Source organism: Fringilla coelebs, assembly GCF_963513975.1.
Source record: "Fringilla coelebs genome assembly, chromosome: 35".
Lineage (NCBI taxonomy): Eukaryota > Metazoa > Chordata > Aves > Passeriformes > Fringillidae > Fringilla > Fringilla coelebs.
Genome location: NC_140061.1, coordinates 675,216 through 685,862, shown reverse-complemented (window position 1 = coordinate 685,862; position 10,647 = coordinate 675,216). Strand labels below are relative to the sequence as shown.

At 50.3% G+C, this 10,647-nt stretch overlaps 1 protein-coding gene across 1 annotated transcript; it reads right to left on the bottom strand.

Moving 5' to 3' along the window:
* Positions 1 to 5,136: 5,136 nt before the first annotated feature.
* Positions 5,137 to 8,182, bottom strand: VKORC1 (vitamin K epoxide reductase complex subunit 1; the record flags this gene model as incomplete). Its single annotated transcript, XM_084224276.1, is given in 5 exon segments — positions 5,137 to 5,478; positions 6,742 to 6,808; positions 6,810 to 6,853; positions 7,304 to 7,424; positions 8,027 to 8,182. Coding segments are annotated over 5 exon segments (585 nt in total). The 3' UTR covers positions 5,137 to 5,281.
* Positions 8,183 to 10,647: the final 2,465 nt, after the last annotated feature.

Here is a 10,647-nt window from a genome sequence, read left to right as displayed (position 1 = left end):
AAGGGATCCCCGGGCAATAAATCCAAGATTTTTGAGGAGATTTGAGGGGAAAAGGGGTTCCCGGTGCATTAATTGTTTTTTGGGGGGAGAAAAAAGGGATTTGGGGATTTTTCTGAGGGGAAAAATGGGTCTCCGGGCTCTAAATCCGAGGTTTTTGAGGAAATTTGAAGGGAAAAGGGGCTCCCGGTGCATTAATAGGGGTTTTTTTTGGGAAAAAAGGGATTTGGGAATTTTTTTCTGAGGGAAAAAGGGATTCCCCGGGCTCTAAATCCAAGATTTTTGAGGAGATTTGAGGGGAAAAGGGGCTCCGAGTGTATAAATCGTTTTTGGGGGCAGAAAAAAAGGGATTTGGGGATTTTTCTGAGGGGATAAAGGGATCCCCGGGTCTATATCCGAGGTTTTTGAGGAAATTTGAAGGGAAAAGGGGCTCACAGTGCATTAATAGTTTTTTGGGGGGAGAAAATGGAATTTGGGGATTTTTCTGAGGGGAAAAATGGGATCCCCGGGCTCTAAATCCAAGATTTTTGAGGAGATTTGAGGGGAAAAGGGGCTCCGAGTGTATTAATCATTTTTTGGGGGGAGAAAAAAGGGATTTGGGGGATTTTTCTGAGGGGAAAAAGGGATCCCCAGGCTCTAAATCCGAGATTTTTTAGGAAATTTGAGGGGAAAAGGGGCTCCCGGTGCATTAATTGTTTTTTGGGGGGAGAAAAAGAGGATTTGGGGATTTTTTTCTGAGGGGAAAAAAGGGATCCCCGGGCTCTAAATCCGAGGGTTTTGAGGAGATTTGAGGGGAAAAGGGGCTCGAGTGTATTAATAGTTTTTTGGGGGAGAAAAAAGGGATTTTGGGATTTTTCTGAGGGGAAAAAGGGATCCCCGGGCTCTAAATCCAAGATTTTTGAGGAAATTTGAGGGGAAAAGGGGCTCACAGTGCATTAATTGTTTTTTGGGGGGAGAAAAAGAGGATTTGGGGATTTTTTTCTGAGGGGAAAAAGGGATCCCCAGGCTCTAAATCCGAGATTTTTGAGGAAATTTGAGGGGAAAATTAGGTCCCGGTGCATTAATACAGGGGTTTTTTTTTGGGAAAAAAGGGATTTGGGGATTTTTCTGAGGGGAAAAAGGGATTCCCCGGGCTCTAAATCCAAGATTTTTGAGGAGATTTGAGGGGAAAAGGGCCTCGAGTGTATTAATAGTTTTTTGGGGGAGAAAAAAGGGAATTTGGGGATTTTTCTGAGGGGAAAAACGGGTCCCCGGGCTCTAAATCCAAGATTTTTGAGGAAATATGAGAGGAAAAGGGGCTCCCGGTGCAATAATAGGGTTTTTGGGGAGAAAAAAGGGAATTTGGGGATTTTTCTGAGGGGAAAAAGGGGTCCCCGGGCTCTAAATCCAAGATTTTTGAGGAGATTTGAGGGGAAAAGGGCCTCCGAGTGTATTAATCGTTTTTGGGGGCAGAAAAAAAGGGATTTGGGGATTTTTCTGAGGGGATAAAGGGATCCCCGGGCTCTAAATCCGAGATTTTTGAGGAAATTTGAAGGAAAAAGGGGCTCCCAGTGCATTAATTGTTTTTTTTGGGGGAGAAAAAAGGGATTTGAGGATTTTTCTGAGGGGAAAAATGGATCCCCGGGCTCTAAATCCAAGATTTTTGAGGAAATTTGAAGGGGAAAGGGGCTCCCGGTGCATTAATAGGGTTTTTTTGGGAAAAAAGGGATTTGGGGATTTTTCTGAGGGGAAAAAGGGATCCCCGGGCTCTAAATCCGAGGTTTTTGAGGAAATTTGAAGGGAAAAGGGGCTCCCAGTGCATTAATAGTTTTTTGGGGGGAGAAAAAAGGGATTTGGGGATTTTTTCTGAGGGGAAAAAGGGATCCCCGGGCTCTAAATCCGAGATTTTTGTGGAAATTTGAGGGGAAAAGGGATTCCCAGTGCATTAATAGCTTTTAGGGGAGAAAAAAGGGATTTTGGGATTTTTCTGAGGGGAAAAAAGGGATTCCCAGGCTCTAAATCCAAGATTTTTGAGGAAATTTGAGGGGAAAAAGGGTATTAATCATTTTTTGGGGGGAGAAAAAAGGGATTTGGGGATTTTTCTGAGGGGAAAAAGGGATCCCCGGGCTCTAAATCCAAGATTTTTGAGGAAATTTGAGGGGAAAAGGGCCTCCCGGTGCATTAATTGGGTTTTTTGGGTGAAAAAAGGGAATTTCGAGATTTTTCTGAGGGGAAAAAGGGATCCCCGGGCTCTAAATCCGAGGTTTTTGAGGAAATTTGAAGGGAAAATTGAGGGAAAAGGGGAATTTCCTATAATACATTTCTTTTTTTGAGAGGAAAAAAATGGAATTTCAAAATCTAAATTCCCTTTTTGGGGGAAATTTTAGGGGGAAAGGGAATTCCGGAAGCTTTTTGAGGTGAAAATTGAGAGGAAAAAGGGAATTTTTGAGCTTTTTGGGGTGAAAATTGAGGTAAAAGGGGAATTTCAAAACCTGAATTTCCTTTTTTGGGGAAAATTTGAGGGGGAAAAAGAATCCCAAAATAGAAATTTCCTTTTTGGGGGAAAATTTTTGGGGAAAAGGGGGGGTCCCACAAAGGAGTTTTGGGGAATTTTGGACACTTTTTGGTAACTTTTGAATGTTTTAATGCAAGTTTTTACGGATTTAAAACACTTTAATGTCGCTTTAGTGGAAGTTTTGATCGCTTTAATGCCATTTTTGGTCACTTTAATGCCATTTTTGGTCGCTTTAATGCCATTTTTGGTCACTTTAATGCCATTTTTGACTCATTTAAGACACTTTCCTGTAACTTCTTGTCGCTTTAATGCCATTTTTCCTCTTCTCAATGTCATTTTTGACCCTTTTAAGGCACTTCAATGTCACTTTTGGTCACTTTAATGCCATTTTTGATCACTTAGCATCATTTTTCATCATTTTAATGCCACTTTTCTTAATTTTAATGCCATTTTTGATCACTTTAATGCCATTTTTGGTCACTTTAATGCCATTTTTTGTCACTTTAATGCCATTTTTTGCCATTTTTGATCACTTTAATGCCATTTTTGGTCACTTTAATGCCATTTTTTCTCACTTTTGGCCACTTTAATCCCGTTTTATCTCCATTTAAGACACTTTAATGTAACATTTCCTCCATTTCCTGTAACTTTGCCTCCCTGAACCCCAATTTTGGGTGGATTTCACTCAGTTTTGGGTAATTTCACTCCGTTTGGGGTGTTTTCAGTCAGTTTTGGGGGCATTTTCGCTCAATTTTGGGTGGTTTCACTCAATTTTGGGTCAGTTTATCTCAATTTTGGTTCATTTTCAGTTGGTTTTGGGTCCATTTCACTCAATTTTGGGTCATTTTCGCTCAGTTTTGGGTGGTTTCAGGTGGATTTCACTCAGTTTTTTGTGGTTTCACTCAAGTTTGGGTCATTTTCACTCATTTTTTGGTGGTTTCACTCCATTTTGAGTTGGTTTCACTCAGTTTTGAGTGGTTGCAGGTGGATTTCACTCATTTTTGGGTCAGTTTCAGGCAGATTTGGGTCATTTTCACACCATTTTGGTTGGTTTTCCCTCAGTTTTGGGCCAATTTCTCTCAGTTTTGGGTGGCTTCAGATCGGTTTCACTCAATTTTAGGTTGGTTTCACTCAGTTTTGGGTGGTTTCGGGTGGGTTTCTCTCTGTTTTGGGTCATTTCCTCTCGGTTTTGGGTCGGTTTCTCTCCGTTTCGGGTGGGTTTCACTCGGTTTTGGGTCGGTTTCACTCAGTTTTGGGTCGGTTTCTCTCGGTTTTGGGTCGGTTTCTCTGCATTTTGTGTGGGTTTCTCTCAGTTTGGGGTCATTTTCTCTCTGTTTCAGGTGGGTTTCACTCGGTTTGGGGTCGGTTTCTCTCAGTTTTGGGTCAGTTTCTCTCTGTTTTGGGTCATTTTCTCTCAGTTTTGGGTCGGTTTCTCTCCGTTTCAGGTGGGTTCCTCTCAGTTTTGGGTCATTTTCTCTCCATTTTAGGTGGGTTTCACTCAGTTTCGGGTGGGTTTCACTCAGTTTTGGGTCATTTTCTCTCAGTTTTGGGTCATTTTCTCTCCATTTCGGGTCATTTTCTCTCCGTTTCGGGTGGATTTCTCTCCGTTTTGGATCATTTTCTCTCATTTTTGGGTCATTTCCTCTCCGTTTCAGGTCGGTTTCTCCCAGTTTCCGGTCATTTTCTCTCAGTTTTGGGTCGGTTTCTCTCGGTTTTGGGTCGGTTTCACTCAGTTTCGGGTGGGTTTCTCTCAGTTTCGTGTCATTTTCTCTCTGTTTCAGGTGGGTTTCACTCGGTTTCGGGTCAGTTTCTCTCAGTTTCGGGTCAGTTTCTCTCAGTTTCGGGTCAGTTTCTCTCCATTTCGTGTCATTTTCTCTCGGTTTTCGGTCGGTTTCACTGGGTTTTGGGTCATTTTCTCTCCATTTTGGGTCATTTTCTCTCCATTTCGGGTGGGTTTCTCTCAGTTTTGGGTCAGTTTCTCTCAGTTTTGGGTCATTTTCTCTGCGTTTCAGGTGGGTTGGGCTCCATTTTGGGTCATTTTCTCTCCATTTTGGGTCATTTTCTCTGCGTTTCGGGTGGGTTTCTCTCAGTTTTGGGTCGGTTTCTCTCAGTTTTGGGTCAGTTTCTCTCAGTTTTTGGTCATTTTCTCTCCATTTCGTGTCATTTTCTCTCGGTTTCGGTCGGTTTCTCTCCATTTTGGGTCATTTTCTCTCCATTTCGTGTCATTTTCTCTCATTTTGGGTGGGTTTCACTCGGTTTTGGGCCAATTTCTCTCCATTTTGGGTGGGTTTCTCTCCATTTTGGGTCACTTTCTCTCGGTTTCGGTGGGTTTCTCTCCGTTTTGGGTCATTTTCTCTCCATTTTGGGTCATTTTCTCTCCGTTTCGGGTCGGTTTCTCTTGGTTTTGGGTGGTTTCAGGTTTGTTTCTCTCTGTTTCGGGTCGGTTTCTCTCGGTTTTGGGTCAGTTTCTCTCGGTTTTGGGTCATTTTCTCTCGGTTTTGGGTCAGTTTCTCTCGTTTTCGGTGGGTTTCACTCGGTTTTGGGTGGTTTCAGGTGGGTTTCACTCAGTTTTGGGTCATTTTCTCTCCATTTCGTGTCATTTTCTCTCGTTTCGGGTGGGTTTCACTCGGTTTTGGGTCAGTTTCTCTCAGTTTTGGGTCATTTTCTCTCCATTTCGGGTCATTTTCTCTGCATTTTGGGTGGGTTTCACTCGGTTTCGTGTCATTTTCTCTCGTTTTCGGGCGTGTTTCACTGGGTTTTGTGTCATTTTCTCTCCATTTTGGGGCGGTTTCACTCGGTTTTTTGCCGTTTCCAGCGGCGCAGGTTGAGCGCCAGCAGCGCCAGGTTAACCCCGTAGGTGCTGATGCAGACCAGGCACAGATCCCTGAGGCCGAAGAGCAGAACCCCCCCCAGCCACAGCGAGGCCAGCGCCGAGGCCACCGAGGTCCCCAACAGCGTCACCGCCGCCACCCGGCCCCGCCAGGTGCCTGGGGGGGGAGGGGAGGGGTCACTGGGGGGGTGGGGAGTCACCAGGGGTCACCAAGGGTCACCAATGGGTCACCAAGGGTCCCCAAGGGATCACCAAGGGTCACCAAGGGGTACCAAGGGTCACCAAGGGTCCCCAAAGGGTCACCAAGGGTCACAGAGGGGCTGGACTGTCCCCAAGGGTCACCAAGGGTCACCAAGGGTCACCAAGGGTCACTGAGGGGTCACTGGGGGGGCTGGGGTGTCACCAAGGGTCACTGAGGGGTCACCAAGGGTCACCAAGGGTCACCAAGGGGTCACTGAGGGGTCACAGAGGGGTCACTGGGGGGGCTGGGGGGTCACCAAGGGTCACCAAGGGTCACTGGGGGGGCAGAGTGTCTCCAAGGGGTCACCAAGGGTCACTGAGGGGGTCACTGGGGGGGCTGGGGGGTCACCAAGGGTCACCAAGGGTCACAGAGGGGTCACTGGGGGGGTCACCAAGGGTCACCAAGGGTCACTGAGGGGTCACTGGGGGGGCTGGGGGGTCACCAAGGGTCACCAAGGGTCACCAAGGGGTCACTGGGGGGGCTGGGGGGTCACCAAGGGTCACTGAGGGGTCACTGGGGGGGCTGGGGGGTCACCAAGGGTCACCAAGGGTCACCAAGGGGTCACTGGGGGGGCTGGGGTGTCACCAAGGGGTCACCAAGGGGTCACTGGGGGGGCTGGAGTGTCTCCAAGGGGTCACCAAGGGGTCACCAAGGGGTCACTGGGGGTCCAGGGTGTCCCCAAGAGGTCACCAAGGGTCACCAAGGGTCACAGAGGGGTCACTGGGGGGGCTGGAGTGTCCCCAAGGGGTCACTGAGGGGTCACTAAGGGGCCGGGGTGTCACCAAGGGTCACCAAGGGGTCACCAAAGGGTCACTAGGAGGGGTCATGGTGTCCCCAGAGTGTCACCAAGGGGTCACCAAGGGGTCCCCAGTGTCCCCAACCTACCCCCAGTCCCCTCCCAGTTACCCCAGTCCCTTCCCAATCCCCCCCAATCCCCTCCCAGCCCCTCCCAGTCCATCCCAGTCCCCCCCAATCCCCTCCCAGTCCCTCCCAGTCCATCCCAGTCCCCCCCAATCCCCTCCCAGTCCCTCCCAGTCCATCCCAGTCCCCCCCAATCCCCTCCCAGTCCCTCCCAGTCCATCCCAATCCCCTCCCAGTCCCTCCCAGTCCATCCCAGTCCCTCCCAATCCCCTCCCAGTCCATCCCAGTCCCTCCCAGTCCCCCCAGCCCCGTGATTACCCAGCAGCCCCTGCAGCAGGTAGAAGAGCAGCCCCACGGCGCCGTTGGGGACGTTCAGGGCGCTGTCCCCGCCCCAGCACCGGCTCCACCAGCCCCAGGCCACGCCCCCCACCTACAAAAGGGGCGTGGCAACGATGAGACACGCCCACCACCCAGGTAGACACACCCCCCATGCCCATATATGGTGGATAAGCCCCCCCACTTATTATTGTTAAGCCACGCCCCCCAGATTGCATTGGTGCTTTGCTGCTCTAAGCCACGCCCACTTCATGAAGCCACACCTATTTCCAGACCTTCATGTCCATATATGGTCATATTAGGTTAAACCACACCTCCATATGCAAATATGGCCATGACTTGGTTAAACCACGCCCCTGTACCCATAAAAGGGCACAGCGTGGCCACACCCCCACATGGCCACAAGCAGAAGCCACGCCCCCATGCCCATATATGGAAATAACCCAAGCCACACCCCTATGACCTTACATGGACACAGGCACCGCCTTCCTGCCCATATATGGGCATAAATTATACAAGCCCCTCCCCCTTCATGAATACAAACATAAGCCACCGCCCACATCACTATTTACGGATAGAACACAACCACGCCCTCTGGTCCACATATGGCGCACATGAAGCCACGCCTCCACACCATATATGGACATGGCGTGGAAGCCACGCCCCTGTGACCATATATGGGCACAAGCCACGCCTCCACACCATATATGGACATGGAGTGGAAACCACGCCCTTTGTGACCATATATGGGTACAAGCCACGCCCCCATACCCATATATGGACATGGCGTGGAAACCACGCCCTTTGTGACAATATACGGACACAAGCCACGCCCCCATACCCATATATGGATACCCAGCGCATACCATTATGCCCTATATGGTTGCAATTAACATAATCCCGCCCCTTGCCTAAGCCACGCCCCTCACACCCCACTCCCGCCAGTCCTATCAAGCCCCGCCCCTTTCCCCACGGCGCCCCCTAGCGGCCCGCCCATCCTCTCACCCCATTGGCCGCCGCCTCACGCAAGCCCCGCCCACTCCCATTCCCTACCTACAGCGCCCCCTAGCGGCCCGCCCATCCCCTCACCCCATTGGCCGCCGCCTCACGCAAACCCCGCCCACTCCCATTCCCCGCCTACAGCGCCCCCTAGCGGCCCGCCCTTCCCCTCAACCCCATTGGGCCGCCGCCTCACGCAAACCCCGCCCCCTCCCCGTTCCCGCCCTTCTCCTCCCGTTACTCCCGGGACGTTCCCGGTGCCTTTTACCGGGAGGAGAAGACGCGGGTGCAGGACACGGAGGGCCCCCAGGTCGCAGGCGGCTCGGTAGGACGGGTCCTTGGCCGCCTGGTGCTCCACATGCAGCGCGTACACCGACAGCGCCGCGCCCGCCACGCACAGCACCGCCCGCAGCGCCCCCGCCATCGTTCAACCGCGATTGGGCGGCGCCGCTGCCACTCCCACCTCCCCTCCCCCGCTGATTGGTCGACAGCGATAAAGCCCCGCCTTGTTTCCTGTTTTGTCGCAGTGTATGATGGGAGGTGGAGTTCTTCGCGCTTGCGCATTGCGCGGTGGCCTGAGGGGGGACGGAAGAGCGCGAATAAAAAATGGCGGGAGCGCGGCCAAGATGGCGGCGAGGAGCTGAGTGAGGGCTCGGGCTCGGCCCCGCCGCTCCGGAGCCGCCCGGAGGCGCTGGGGGAACACCGGGGATCGGTGAGTGAAGCCCGGAGGGGTCCCGGGGGTAGCGGGGGGGTGGCGGGGACGGGAGGGAATCGATGGGGAGGGGTCGCGGTGACGTCACGGGGCAAGATGGCGGCGGCGGCGTGAGGGGGGGTGCAGGGAAGGGAAGGAGGGAAATGGCGGCAGAGTCCCTCAGAAAGGGAAATAAAACACTGGGGAGGAGGGAAATGGTGGCAGAGTCCCTCAGAAAGGGAAATAAAACACTGGGGAGGAGGGAAATGGTGGCAAAATCTCTCAGGGGAGGGAAATAAAACCCTGGGATCAAACTGGGAGCGCTGGGAGCCCCTCCCGGACCAACCCGGGATTCTTCCATCCCAATGTTTTTCTCATATTCTAAAGTACATCTCTTTTTTCCCCCCTTATTTTCCTTTTTTCTTCTCATTTTCCCCCCCAAATCCAAATTTTCCCTCAAATTTCCCCAAATTTTCTCGTCCTTCCCCTCCAAACCCCCCAAATGACGCTAAATTCTTCACCAAATCCCCAAATTTCCCTCATTTTCCCCCAAATTTTCTCTTCAAAACCCCCTAATTTTTCTAATTTCCCCTAATTTTTCCCAAATTTCTTCGAAATTTCCCCAATTTTTCCTTATTTACCCCAAATTTTCAATTTTTCCCCACATGTCCTCATTTTTACACCCTGAACTTTCCCAATTTTCCCCCCAAATTCCCCCATTTTCCCAAATTTCCCCCCCCCCCACATTTTCCCCCCTAAATTTCCCCCTCTTTTTTTCAATTTTCCTCCCAAATTTCCCCAATTTTTCCCAATTTTCCCCATTTTTCCCTCCTAATTTTCCCATCTTTTCCCCCCCAATTTTCCCCCATTTCCCCCCCAATTTTTCCCATTTTCCCATTTCCCCCCAAATTTCTAAATTCTTTTCCCCTTCCCCCCCCAAATTTCGCCATTTTTTCTCTTCCCCCCCAATTTTCCCCCAATTTTTCCCCATTTCCCCCCCAAATTTCCCCCATTTTTTCCCCCTTCCCCCCAAATTCCCCCATTTTCTGCCTTAATTTTCCCCTTCCCCCCCAACAAATTTCCCAATTTTTTCCCCTTCCACCCCAATTTTTCCTCATTTCTCCACCCCAATTTTTCCCCATTTTTCCCCCTTCCTCCCCAATTTCCCCCCCAATATTTCCCCCATTTCCCCCCCCATTTTCCCCCCCCAAATTGGCCCCCATTTTTTCTCTCCCTTCTCACCCCATTTTCCCCCTTTCCCCCCCAAATTCCCCCTTTTTCCCCCAATTCCCCCCCCATTTTTCCCCCCAATTTTACCAATTTTTCCCCTTTCACCCCCAAAATTTCCCCATTTTCACCCTTTACCCCCCCAAATTCCCCCATTTTTGCCCCCCAATTTCCCCCCCAATTTTTCCCCTTCCCCCCAAAAAAATTCCCCCATTTTTTCCCCTTTCACCCCCAAATTTCCCCCATTTCCCCCCCAATTTCCCCATTTTTCCTCATTTCCCCCCATTTTTCTCCTTCCCCCCAATTTTTCCCCATTTTTCCCCCTTCCCCCCCCAAATTCCCCCATTTTTCCCCCATAATTTTCCCATTTTTTTCTCATTTCCCCCATTCTCCCCCAAATTTTTCCCCTTCCCCCCCAATTCTTCCCCAATTTTCCCCATTTCCCCCCCCAAATTCCCCCATTTTTCCCTTCTCCCCCCATTTTTTCCCTTCCCCCCCCAATTTTTCCCCATTTTCTCCATTTCCCCCCAAATTCCCCCATTTTTCCCCCCAATTTTCCCCCCAATTTTACGACTTTTTTTCCCCTTTCACCCCAAAAATTCCCCAATTTTTCCCACTTTACCCCCCAATTTTTCCCCATTTCTCCCCCCTTTTTTCCCCCCCAAAATTCCCCCATTTTTTCCCTTCTCCACCCCAATTTCCCCCCTTTCCCCCCTATTTTCCCCCCATTTTTTCCTGTCCCCCCCCAAAAATTCCCCAATTTTTTCCCCTTTCCCCCCCAATTTTCCCCATTTCCCCCCCAACTTTCCCCATTTTTTCCTCATTTCCCCCCATTTTTCCCAATTTCCCCCCCCAATTTTTCCCCCATTTCCCCCCCCAATATTCTCCCCATTTTCCCTCCTTCCCCCCCAATTTCCCCCCCCAAATTCCCCCATTTTTCCCCCCCAATTTTCCCATTTTTTCCTCATTTC